This window comes from Dama dama, chromosome 12 (genome assembly GCF_033118175.1).
Source record: "Dama dama isolate Ldn47 chromosome 12, ASM3311817v1, whole genome shotgun sequence".
In the NCBI taxonomy this organism is placed as follows: Eukaryota; Metazoa; Chordata; class Mammalia; order Artiodactyla; family Cervidae; genus Dama; species Dama dama.
In genome coordinates, this window is record NC_083692.1 from 76,932,086 (window position 1) to 76,946,413 (window position 14,328).

Consider the following 14,328-nt stretch of genomic DNA (forward strand, 5'->3'; position numbering starts at 1 on the left):
GTTGCAGGGAACCAATTTTTGCTTTTTGGAGCCATCAAATTTGTGATAATTTGTAATGGTAGAACAAGGGCTACTGGGGCTAACACAGTTTTCCATAAGTAACATTTCTAAATAGCTACAAGCAACTCCTGAATGTTTACATTCATGGAAGGACATTTTTAAATTACTTTAAAGAGGAATTAATTTAATTAAGTTACTCTTTGAGACATTTGCATTCAAATTCTCACATAAGTAAACATACACATTTATTTATCATTCAAGTGTTTGAGTAACCACTATTTACCAGATATTACTGGATCAGAAATTTTTGATCCAGTCACAGAGGGGCAGCATCTGCAAACATAGACACTCCCTGGGGAAGAAGGGTGGGTAACATGGTGGTAAGTGATGGGCTGTCTCAAATTGCAGTCATTCCTTTCTTTTTTATTTCCCAAAGGCAGTATAGACCACATTTCTACAGGTCTGGAAGAAGCTGATACAAGGGAAACCCTTTCAGGAGCAGGCAGATTCAGCAACTCTTTCTGAAGAGGAAGAAAAGGGAGAAGCTACTGTTAGCACCAGTGTTGATCTTAAGGATGCCAATATCACATGAGCTTGGGGTTTCCCTGATTGCTCCCAGAAAATTCAGCACAGAGGAATCTTATCTGCAGGCAACTGTAGGAGGGGGATTTTCTGACTGAGAGCAGGATGTTGAGAAGAAAATGAAAACTAAGAAGTGGGAGATAGATTTGGGGAGAGAGACATGGAAAGAAGGAGAAAATACACAAGAAGAATGAGAGAGACCATGACAGCTGAGAGAATAAACATCTAATCAGACTTTCTCTGTTACTTCTCACTGCTTTTCTGAACAGAAATGAATGGACAACAGATAAAGCATTTTCCTGAATTCTTGCTCCTGCAAGAAGGAGAGAACTTCACCACATACTGCAATTCTCAAGCACAGTTTACAGTTTACAGTGGTATAAGCAGAGGCCTGGGGGAAGTCCTGTCCTCTTGATGATATTAGCTAAGGGTGGAGAAGTGAAGACGGAGCAGAGACGGACAGATCGGTGTGGAGAGTCCAGACAGCACAGCTCCCTGCACCTCGCGGCTTCCCAGCTCTCAGACGTAGGAACCTACTTCTGGGCAAGGGGACAGTGCTCTGGAAGCACCTGCTGTCTGTCCCCAAACCTCACTGTGGACTCTGGGGCCGCTCCTCCTCATCTCTCCTCAGAGCAGGGGCCAGAGAAAGCTGAAGTCATGATGTCTATGAAGAAATTGTAGTTTTAATAAAAAAAATCACCAGACTCGGTGTCACTGAAGAATTCTGTCAAACACTGAAGAGGAATTAGCATGAATTATACACAATTTCTTGCAGACAATAGAAAGAAAATAATTCTTCACTCATTTTATGAGGCTAATATTACCCTGATGCCAAAATCAGGCAAAGACCATAAAGAACTGAAAACTACAGGGAAATATCTTTTATCTAGAAGATAGACACAAATTTCTTAAAATATTTTAGCAAGTAAAATTCATTGATATGTAAAATGAATAATATACCAAGCACAAATGTAATTTCTTTCAAGGGTGCAAGACACTTTAATATTGAAAATTAATGGATAGAATTCACCATATTAGCAGGGTAGAAAAGAAGAACCATATCATCATATCAATCTAGTCAGAAAAAAAAGATTTGCAAAAATTCAGTAGTCAATTATGATGAAAACTCTGAGAATCACAAGAATAGTGGGGAATTTCCTCAATAGTTAATGTTATTCTTACTAGTAAAAGACTATAATTTTCTTTAAGAAAGAGAAAAAAGCCAGAGTGTCCATTCTTGTCACTCTTTTGGTACAGTGCTAGATGTTGGAGCAAGTGCAATAAAGAAAGTAGATGTAATGATCTTATAGAGTTGAAAGAAGAAGTAAAACTGTCACTATTTGCTGGTAACATGATTATCTATGTAGAAAATACAAAGACTATACCCCTAAATTTATATTAGGAAAATCCAAATTAAAACTACAAAGAGACACCACTTCACATATATCATAAGGGCTAAAATTAAAAATACTGACAATACCAAGTTCTGGCAAGGATGCAGAGAAATTGGATCACTCATGCATTGCTGGTGGGTGAATGGTCCAGTCATTCTAGAAAATAGTTCAGGAATTTCAAATACACTTAAATATTCACTTGCAGAATTCTTAATACTTGAAATCAACCAGTGATCTTCACTGAATGAACAGATAAATATCCTGTAGTACATTCACACAATGAAATATTATTTACACATCTTTCTAAACTTCAAGAGGGTTATTTTGCAATAAATCATTTTAAGTTGAAACAATAGGAAGGCAAAAGTTCGTTTAATACGGGAAGGAAATCTATAAAAGAGTGGAGATAAATGTATACATTAAAACTGATTCACTCTGCAGCACTGCAGAAACTAACATTGTAAAGCAACTATACTCCAATGAAAGTAAATTAAAATAAAAAAAAGAAAATCCATCTAATATATTTAAGCTAGGCTTCCCTTAAATGTGGCCAATACTTGCATTAGCCTACAGTTAGGAAAAAAATCATCTCACACAGTCTATTTTATACTAAAATGATGAAAATCTTATGTAATGTATTGAATACTGTACTGAAAGTGAAAATCAGGGTGGTTATATGGGTGTGAAATGGCTGTAAATGTGTTAGTTGTTAACACTCATGATTTTGAGGCTGGCCAGGGGCTCAGCTCACTCTTGCTGCCCAGAATCACCAGGAAACATAATACTGCATGTTGCTAGCCCAGGAAAATATAAAATTTCAATATTCCAAGTATGGTTTCTATTGAAAGCATATCACTTTCTCACTACTGTAAAGTCAAAAATTCTAAATTGAATTATCATAAGTTGGGGACAGTCTGCAGTGATTAAAAGGAACAGACTATTGATATGTGCAGTAGTCTAGATGGATCTCAGGATGTTATGCTGAGCAAAAAAGTCAATCTCAGAGACTACATGGTATATGATTACACTTATTGGATTTTTATGACTGTATATGTAGTGTGATTCTGCTTATACAACATTCTCAACAGGACAAAATACAGAGATGAAAGGACATCAGTAGTGACCTGGAGTGTAAAGAATTGCAGGCCTCGGGAGGGTGTGCGAAGAGGGTTTCTTTAGAGAGATGGAACAATTCTATGTCATGATTTTAATGGTGGTAACAAGAGCCTATACATGTGATAAAGTTTCACAGAGCTATGCATCAAAACCAGAGTCCATATGAAACTGAGGTATCAGATTGCGATCTGTATTTTAATAAAATTTTAGCAATATCAATTTCCTGGTATGTATATGTAATTATTATATTAGCATATATATTTTAGAATATCAAGCTGATCTTCAGGCTGCTGCAATCCTTTGTGGTCTCTTCTGCTTAGTTACAAATAAATGGAAACCAGGACATCAGCAGATTTCAGGGATTTTCAAGGGTTGTGGAGGTGGGGATGGTCTGCAAAGTAACTTCTTCAGGGTGATGGAATGATTCTGTTAACTTCTTCAGGGTGATGGAATGATTCTGTATCTTAATTTTAGTGGTAGTAACAAGAACCTACAAATGGGATAAATTTCACAGCTATGCATAAAAAGGTGGATATAAAAACATGTGATATGTATAATAAAATGATACATATAATATAATGATACATATAGTATATGTATTATCATTCTTCTCCCCAGACTGCTCTGGGCATTTGTGGTCTCCCCTGCTTCTTTGTAAATAATTAGAAACCAGGACATCAGCTGCCTGTCACTCAGAGTTCAAATGGGACAGAAGAGTAGATGGTTCAACTACATATAAACTCTCCTCCCTGCATCACTCATTAATGAGTTCTTTTGACCTTAAATTTTAAGAACTGGCACTGTTTTGGAGACTGTGTCTGTACTTCCTTTTCTATTTGCTTATTTGCTTTTGGTTCTTTGAAATTAATTCATCTATTAAAATGACGAAACTAAGTGGAAGATTGAGAGATACATACTTCATGATCTTGCACAGTATACAAAACTTCAGTCATCAACTTCGGTGGTATTGACATATACTAAGTGTTTGAACAAGACTGGAAAAGGTCAGTTTTCATTCCAGTCCCAAGAAGGGCAATGCCAAAGATTGTTCAAACTATTATGCAATTGTGCTTATTTCACATGCAAGTAAGGTTATGCTTAAAATCTTTTAAGCTAAGTTTCGCAGTGTGTGAACCAAGAACTTCCAGATGTACAGGCTAGGTTTCAAAGAGGCAGAGGAACCAGAGATCAAGTTGCTAACATTCACTGGATCATGGAGAAAGCAAAGGAATTCCAGAAAAGCATCTACTTCTACTTCATTGACTATGCTAAAAACTTTGTGTGGATAACAGCAAACTGTGGAAAAGTCTTAAAGTGATGGAAATACCAGCCCACGTTATTTGTCTCCTGAGAAACCTGGATGCAGCTCAAGAAGCAACAGTTAGAACCGGACATGGAATAATGGACTGGTTCCAAATCGGGAAAGGAGTCTTTCAAGGCTGTATATGGTCAGCCTGCTTATGTAACTTATATGCTGAGTACAACATGTGAAATGCCGGGCTGGATGAATCACAAGCTGGAATCAAGATTGCCGGGAGAAATATCAAAAACCTCAGATATGCAGAAGATACCACTCTAATAGGAGAAGATGAAGAGGAACTAAAAGGGCTTTCTGATGAGAGTGAAAAAGCTGCCCTGAAACTCAACATTCAAAAATCTAAGATCATGGCATCTGGTCCCATCACTTCATGGCAAACAGAAGGGGAAAAAGTAGAAGCAATGACAGATTTTATTTTCTTGGGCTCCAAAATCTCTATGGACAGTGACTGCAGCCATGAGATTGAAAGATGCTTGCCCCATGGAAGAAAAGATCTGACAAACATGCAGGTGGGCTAAGTCACTTCAGTCGTGTCCGGCTCTGCATCCCTGTGAACTGTAGCCCTCCCAGATCCTCTGTCCTTGTGATTTCCCAGGCAAGAATACTGGAGTGGGTTGCCATGCCCTCCTCCAGGGGATCTTCCTGACCCAGGGATTGAATCCACATCTCTTATGTCTCCTGAATTTGCAGGCAAGTTCTTAACCACTAGTGCCACCTAGGAAGCTTAAGATGACATATTAGAAAGCATAGACATCACTTTGCTGACAAAGGTCTGTATAGTCAAAGCTATGGTTTTTCCAATAGTCATGTGTGGTATAAGAGTTGGACTATAAATAAGGCTGAAAACTGAAGAATTGATGCTTTTGAACTGTGGTGCTGGAGAAGACTCTTGAGAGTCCCTTGGACTACAAGGAAGACAAACCAGTCAATCCTAATAGGAATCACTGTGAATATTCACTGGAAGGACTGATGCTGAAGCTGAAACTCCAGTACTTTGGCCACCTGATGAGAAGAGCCATCTCATTGGAAAAGACCTTGATGATGGGAAAGATTGAAGGCAAAAGGAGAAGGAAGAGGCAGAGGATGAAATGATTAGATAGCATCATTGACTCAATGGACATGAATTAAAGCAACTTTGGGAGATACTGAAGTACAGTGTAGCCTGGTGTGCTGCAGTGCATGGGGTCACAAAGAGTTGGACACAACTTAGCAACTGAACAACAACAAAGTGTTTGAAACCTGTAGATACCAACTTTTGTAGGAGAACATTACAGCATTATGTCACAGAAAGATTTGGCATACTTATCTTGAATTTATTTTACAAAGAGAAAAATAATGAGCCACTAACAAGTGAGACTCAACACTTTGGACCACTGACATAGAAAATGTGACGTCAGGACAATTCCAGGACACATGATCTAATAAATGCAATTCTGCTTGTGGAGGGGACAGGACTGAATATCCTGGTCTTCCTCAAAGTCTTATAAATAAGACTCAATTTCGAATTTCAAAAGAATATTTTATTCCTGTATAATTTCATTCAAAATTTAAAACTGAATAGACTCTGAAAGTCAGATGGACTGATTTTTTGTCATTTATGGTGAAGTAACTTTATTTATTGAAAAACCTAAATAGAGTCATAGAACTCAATACAAAGACAAAGAGATACAATAATTATTTTGAATAAAATTTCCATTCACCAAGAAGCCTAAGATCTGCAAGTTTTCTTAAAGAGTCATTAGATTCTGGATGGAGAAAAGTAAGTATAGGCTAAATAAATGACCAGTTAATAGATAACAGAACATTTCATAGGCTATAGTAAATTATATTTTAAATCAGCTGGAAAAACCATTTTGTTGAATAATTATCGATGTATGTCACCTTGCTTAACATTCAGTTCCCCTCAGCTTAAATTTTAATACTGATTGCTTTTTTCCATGCCTTCTTTCAGGATCTGATTAATTTAATGACCAGGAAAAAACAAGCAGACAAAGTAAAGGTTTGTGGTGAGCCAGACTTTTTCCCATGCATGCACAGACCACGTGGTCTATGAACATCACACCCCCCACTTCCTGTTGGGGGGAGTCACACAGGTTCCGGATAGTATGTATATGTGCTGTCGGGCACTTAAAAGACACTGAACTCTCAGCCTGAGGCAGAACTCAGCGCATTTGTTCAGGGAAATCCATGCCTCATGCCGCTCTCCAGTCTGCTCTGGGTGTTTCTGGCCTTCACCTTCCCTGGTAGGGATGCTTCCAAACCCGGATGTGATTATTCAGGGTAAAAGGACTGCACACAGGCATTGGTGCTTCACAGGGACTTGGGGAGGAAAGGAAAGATGGAGAAAAGCAAGCAAACATCTTATGATTTCAATTTTTTGTCTTTGGGTCCTAAATAAATCCTACACTATTTTATTCACTGCTTCATCTTTGTTTTCTGATTTTTTTCCCCACAGCATCTGGTGTGGCCCAGAAAGTTACTCAAGACCAGCCAGATATATCCAGTCAAGTGGGGCAGTCAGTCACCCTGAATTGTCGGTATGAAACAAGTTGGAGAAATTACTACCTTATTTGGTACAAGCAACTTCCCAGTGGACAGATGACTTACCTTATTCATCAGTATTCAGAAGACAGTAATGCAAGGAATGGCCGCTACTCTGTAAACTTCCTGAAAACAGATAAATCCATCAGCCTCATCATTTCATCCTTACAGCTGGAAGATTCTGCAAAGTACTTCTGTGCTCTCCCTAAGCTCACAGTGCTTGAAGTAATAGGAAAAGCTGTACAAAAACCCAGAGCTTGATAAGAGAGAGCCCCCCTGCTGCAGGACCCCAGCTGAAATTCACACCCACAGACCCCAGACAAGAAATGATAGTCCTGTGGTTATTTAAGTTGTGGTCTGGATCAGAAGATTTAATTCTAGATAAAGGCTCCTTCCATGTCATTGAAAACAGGTGTCCAAAGTAACTTTCTACAAATACATTCTCCTCTTGAATTTTTGACTTTAAGTCAACCATACAGAACATGTGTAAAGTTGTCTAGATTTGAAAACTTGTCTCATAATACTTTAAACTGGCAGTTTTACTTCATCACAAACCTGGGTCTAGTTGTGTGGAGTCACCATCAAAACCATTTGCTTAGTCACTTCCTCTTAGACTTCGTGTCAGGGCACAATCAGAAAAGCAGAACCATGAGTGATATAGAATAAAAAATTAGTTATAAGGACTAGAATTCAGGCAATAGCTAGAGCTGGTGGACAAGTCTGTACAAAGCTGTTATTTTCTATCTGATGTTGAGCCTGAATTCACTTTAAGTGAGCTTAGAGTAATGTTTGTAAAGGAAAGTTTGATGAGGACAAAGCATGGACAAACTGTGACACATAAAGTCATACTTAAACTGTGAGGATACTTGGAACCCACAAAGACTTGTCTGTCCCTCACCTCTTTCAGTCTCACAATACTGGGTGACCTTGAAGAGAAGTAGCTGTCATTTGCCATCATGCTACATGCATACCTGGCCCAAGACAAAGAAGATGAGGAGGACTTCTAATGGGAAGTGGAGGAGTTGTGAGTCAACAATAAGATGAGCTAGTTCAGCAGCCGCAATGTAGAAAAAGCATTTGCCAAAATCCAATAGTCAACCATGGTGAAAACTCTAAGAAACACAGCAATAATGGAGAAGTTCCTCAACAGCACTTAGTATGTTTACTGGTAAAAAACTATACTTTTCCCTAAGGAAGGGAACAAAGGGAGAATATCCACTTTAATCACTCTCCTTCAGCACAGTGCTGGACATTGTAACCAGGGCAGTAAAGAAAGTAAATATATGATCAACCTTATAAGCCAGAAAGGCAGTCAAATTACCACTATTTTCTATCTATGTAGAAAATCCCAAAGAATATACCCTCCAAAGCTCCTACAACTAGTAAGTAGGGTCAGAAAGTCTCAGGATACATAAGATAAACACAAAATAATATGCATTTCTATATACTAGCAGTAAACATGTGGATATCTAAATTAATAATATAATACTGTTTACAATGACTCAAGAAAGACCGTAAATCCTTAGGCTAAAATTTAAGAAAACATGTACAGAAATTATACACAGAAAGCTACAAAACATTGGTACTTCCAAAAAATACAAATAGCCCAGTATTCTAGCTATTATCCTAGAAAGACCAACTTTTCCCCCATGGAGCTGCATAGGCATCTTTAAAAGTGAAAGTGAAAGTCCTCAGTCATGTCCAACTCATTGTAACCCCATGGAATATACAGTCCATGGAATTCTCCAGGCCAGAATACTGGAGTGGGTAGCCTTTTCCTTCTCCAGGGGATCTTCCCAACCCAGGGATCAAACCCAGGTCTCCCATATTGCAGGTGGATTCTTCACCAGCTAAGCCACAGGGGAAGCCCCATGGAGGTGCATAGGCACCTTTAGAGGAAAAAAAAAAATTGATGACACATGCATTATGACCTCCTTTTGGACTTGATTCTGTTTATTGACTTTATTTTATCCTCATACCAACAGACCATTCTATCTTAATTACTGGGGCTTCATACACATTTTGAAATCTGGAAATGCAAGAGATGCTTTCTTTGCCTTACTCAAGGCTTATCTAGGTTTTTGCACTTCCACATAAGTTATACATAGCTTCTACCACAAGAGATTGAGGTAATTTTCTTGGGATTGTGTTGAATTTATGAATTGATTTGGGACAATTGACATCTTAACATATGGAGTCTTTGGATCCATAGCCTCTTTATTTATGTCCTCTCTAATTTCTTTCATTAATGTTAAGATTTTTGTAGAGGACATGCATTGTTGCTGTTGTTTAGTCTCTGTCGTGTCCAACTCTGCGACCCCATGGACTGTAGCCCGCCAGGCTCTTCTATCAATAGGCTTCCCAGGCAAGAATACTGGAATGGGTTGCCATTCCCATCTCTAGGGGATCTTCCCAATGCAGGGGTATTTTCTACATATACAAACGTATGATGTATAAATAAAAATAATCCACCTGGTTGGCAGGCAGACTCTTTACCACTGAGCCACCTGGGAAGCAAGACTACTTATTGATATAACAATTTTATCTTTTATTTCATATAACTTTTTTTACCTTAATTGACCTAAATGCCCAGCATCAAATCCAGAGCTAGGGTTAACTGGGTTAAGAAAAATGTGAATACAGGGATTTAATTGTGCTCTGAAATGGCCAGAACAGAGTTAGATACCTGTCAATATGAGAACAGATTCAATTCAACAGCCAAATAGATGGTACCAACCTCTTGTTGGGGTTTTGAAAACACTATTTCATTGAGCAGCCTTAGGAAATGGTCTTTCCTGATATCAGTGTCTGTAGGTGGCAAGGACTGGTCACCACTGAGTACCAGGCCATGATTTATGTTAGTTACCCCAGACATCAGAAGTGAGGATGTTTCTCATCTCTCTATAATAATCTGTCATTTTTTTCTCCCAAATCAAAACTATTCTAGAGTTATTGGAGAGGAATCAAGAAGAGGACTTGCATACCTTATAATAAATTAGTTCCCAAGCATTTGATAAATGACATTTTAATTGCATTTTCTAATGCTTTTGCTAGAATCTAGAAATAAAATTGATTTTTTGTGTTTAGTGACTGTATCAATGCACTAATAGGTTCCAGTTCTTAAACAGCTTGTTTAGAGGTACTTTGTATTTTCTACACATACAAACTTATGATCTCTAAATAAAAATAGCTTTACTTCTCCTTTTCGAACTTAATACATCTTTTTTTTTCTTTTCTTTTTTATGTTTTTTAAATTTTTTTAAAATTTTTTTATTTTTTTGACATATAACAGGTACTCCATAAATATTTTTTTCCCTTTTTTTTTTTTTTTTTATTAGTTGGAGGCTAATTACTTCACAACATTTCAGTGGGTTTTGTCATACATTGATATGAATCAGCCATAGAGTTACACGTATTCCCCATCACGATCCCCCTCCCACCTCCCTCTCCACCTGATTCCTCTGGTCTTCCCAGTGCACCAGGCCCGAGCACTTGTCTCATGCTTCCCACCTGGGCTGGTGATCTGTTTCACCATAGATAATATACATGCTGTTCTTTCAAAACATCCCACCCTCACCTTCTCCCACAGAGTTCAAAAGTCTGTTCTGTACTTCTGTGTCTCTTTTTCTGTTTTGCATATAGTGTTATCGTTACCATCTTTCTAAATTCCATATATATGTGTTAGTATGCTGTAATGTTCTTTATCTTTCTGGCTTACTTCACTCCGTATAATGGGCTCCAGTTTCATCCATCTCATTAGAACTGATTCAAATGAATTCTTTTTAATGGCTGAGTAATATTCCATGGTGTATATGTACCACAGCTTCCTTATCCATTCTAGATGCTGATGGGCATCTAGGTTGCTTCCATGTCCTGGCTATTATAAACAGTGCTGCGATGAACATTGGGGTGCACGTGTCTCTTTCAGATCTGGTTTCCTCAGTGTGTATGCCCAGAAGTGGGATTGCTGGGTCATATGGCAGTTCTATTTCCAGTTTTTTAAGAAATCTCCACACTGTTTTCCATAGTGGCTGTACTAGTTTGCATTCCCACCAACAGTGTAAGAGGGTTCCCTTTTCTCCACACCCTCAAACTTAATACATCTTATTTCCTTTCCTGGTTTGATCCCAGGCCCTCCATCAAGCCAGTGAATAGGAGTACTGATAGTCTACCTGTCTTGTTTGTGATCCTGTAGGGAATAATACTGACTTTGATATTTTCAATGATACCCTTTATTAGATTTGGGAATTTGTCTTTTATTTTTGGATTGTTGGGAGTATTCATCATACTTATCTCCCATAACTCTCATCATACACAAAAACAAAAGAGACGTTAGCCGTTCAGGAAATTCTCTTGATTATTTGAAAGTAAATTAAGTACACAATTTTGGTTTTCATCAAGCAAAGGAAGATAACCTCACCTCATATGGTCAAGATATAATCTTCTAAAATTAAAAATTCTGAAAAGCAGCAATAGGCTAGAAAACTTATTTTCAAATTCTCCATATATTTTTGGAGATATTATTTAAAATGACACTTTGAAGTGTTTCATACAATCTTCTAAAAACTAAAGTCAAATAAACCAACAAACAGAATGTTCATGCTAGTTTTCTTCTGCCTTTTGCTAATATAATAAAATAATATATTCCTACATAGCTTAAATGAATTCATTTTCATTTGTTCCTATATTTTCAATAGTAGTGGGTGTTGACTTGTGTGTGCATGTGATCTGCCACAGAGAGACTCCCAAAGAATATTTATGATTATTTGTTAAATTAATGAAGCATGATTATCATGATATTTACTCCCATATCATCAGTTTAACTTTCCTCCATCCTAGAGTTGGGATGTTTGTTATCTGTTCTTGAAGTTTGTCCATAAACATAACCCTCTATTTATCTTGTTGTAATCTTTTGTTTAACTTGACTTCCATGGCATTGAAAGATTGCTTTTAGAATAATTTCAAGAGTTGCTCAGCATAACTTCTTTCACTAAGTTCATGAATAACAACTCATCTACTCATTCAGAAAACAGATAACTCTTGAGTGCTTTTTGTGTAGGAACCTCTCTTTATAAACTTTGAATAACCTTAAAATATGGGAAGGTTAAAGACAAAAGGAGAACTACAAAGAAGCTGACAACTGAGGATCATAATCGGGGTGTGACAAAGAAAGGAGCCAGAAATAACTAAAATCTTTTGTGGAGCGGTATAGAACCAAGAAAACACAGCTGAGTGCAGAGGTAGTACAATTATGATGTGTGTGAGTTCTCAGTCGTGTCCAGCTCTTGGGCCCACCAGGCTCCTCTGTCCATGGATTTACCCAGGCAAGAATATTGGAGTGGGTAGCCATTTCCTTTTCCACAGGATATCCCTGATCCAGGGATCGAACCCCCATTGCCTACATTGCAGGTGGATTCTTTACCGGCTGAGCCACCAGGGATATTTACCTTTCAATCTGAGCAACTTTTCAAAAGGTTGACTTCTGGTGGGAGTTTAGCTCTGCGGTCTGTTTATTCAGTCACAAGAAGGGGCTGCTTCACTTGGAAACAATGGTCCTTTATGGCTATAAAGGAAAGGAAACATGTTTTCCATCAATGTTCCACAGAAAAGTGAAAAAAAAAAGAACAGATTTTCATTGTCGTTAGATAAACTGATTTTATAATCCTTTGTTGAGTGCATGTGGTCGAGGATTCAGGGAATCATAGCCTCTTAGCCTAAACCTTTTCCATTTATCTCCCTAAACACTGCTTTCCCATTTCCCACCCCTGGTTAACTCTTCCCTTCCCTATTGCTTATGCTCTTTCCTCTTCACTCCTCTTTTTCTGCCAGGATCACCCTTCTCCACCCCAGAGAGTTTGCCTTCCCTTCTGTCTTTTCTCTCAGTGTCTGCATCCTTGGTGCAGAGCACCTACAAACGCGGGCACAGAGGGCCTTTAAGGGCAATTGTTCAAGGAGGACGAGGAGAATACCATCTGTGTCATCAGTTACTATATCAAGAACCGATGCATTGAGAAATGTCTGCCTAGATGGAGACAGATGCATGATTCCAAGGACATTTTCAGGACGCTGAGTTCCAATGTCCGAGATCAAGATGTTTAGCTTTTTGTCTCTGTGTTACTAATATTTCCTGTCCCTAGGAACAACCAGAGCCTACTTTGAAATCTCACGTACATTTGCTAGAATGTGGATGGGAATTTTCACCTCTTTACATTTTAGAGCTCAGTAAAGCTTTCTGGGATTAAACAATGTTTTCCACAAGCTTCACGGAGCATCAGAAAATTTCTTTGAAGAAGAAATGATAGAACAATGGTTCTGGATAGACACACCACTGTGATTGGTGTTCCTTTTCCAGAGCCAGACTTTAAACTTCACAAGAGTATCAGTCTGTACCCTGTGAGTTGGGGATGTCTCTCCTTCTTTGGAGGACATGACTGAAACACGGGAGGAAGACCTACACAAGGAACTGCTTGATCGTTGGCTGACAGATCCTGGCAACAACACACTGCAACAGATACCTGCACTAGTTCTAAGTCTCTACTAGCAGCAGTTGTTTTGTTCTCTGGAGACAAGCCCAGGAGCAGCACAAGTGTGAGCCCTGAGCCCACAATCCTGGTTTGTCCTTGAAGTGTGAGGCTGGTGGTTGGAGTAACTGTTTTTCTGACCTTGGGTAAGTGTTCTGTGTCTACAAGGGTTGACTTTGAGGCCAAGGGAGCATAAAGCATCATTTGCTCTCTACTCTCCTTCCTGTGTTTTATTCAGCTTTATAGCAATGGAATTGAGAACAGATCTATGAATTTGCTAGTGAGCGCAAACTTCTACATGACAGGTTAATCCATAGCCATGATCCCATAAGAGACCTTAGCAGTAAGCAGGTTGGAAGAAATCTCTGGGGTTATTGAGCCAAAGACCCATGGGATAAAGCCTATAGAGTTCTCAGAATCTTGCATGTGTCTTTGGTCCCTATATAATAAGCACCAATAATATTTCTCAGGACACAGATAAAAATACTGGAGTAGGGGGTAAGTCCAGACAGTTTGGGGAATGTTGTGCCCTTGTTCCACAGAATCACACTGATTTGTTGTCGGGGGATAATTTTATTTTCTTGACCCTTTAGGGACTGTGACTGATGCTAAGACCACTCAGCCCAGCTCCATGGATTATGCTGAAGGAGAGGATGCAAACCTACCTTGTAACCACTCTACCATTGGTGGAGATGGTTATATACATTGGTATTGGCAAAATCTCAATCAGAGTCCACAGTAAGTCATTCATGGCTTACGAGGCACAGTGAACAAAAGCCTGGCCTCTCTGACCATAGCTTCAGACAGAAAGTCCAGCACCTTGGTCCTACCCCAGGTCACCCTGAGAGACACCGCT

The 14,328-nt window shown here is 38.6% G+C and overlaps 1 gene segment (V, D, J or C); it reads left to right on the forward strand.

The window, feature by feature from the left end:
- The first annotated feature begins 6,530 nt into the window (after positions 1 to 6,530).
- Positions 6,531 to 7,212, forward strand: LOC133066967 (T cell receptor delta variable 1-like). The segment is given in 2 exon segments: positions 6,531 to 6,653; positions 6,866 to 7,212. Coding segments are annotated over 2 exon segments (396 nt in total).
- The last annotated feature ends 7,116 nt before the right edge of the window (positions 7,213 to 14,328 follow it).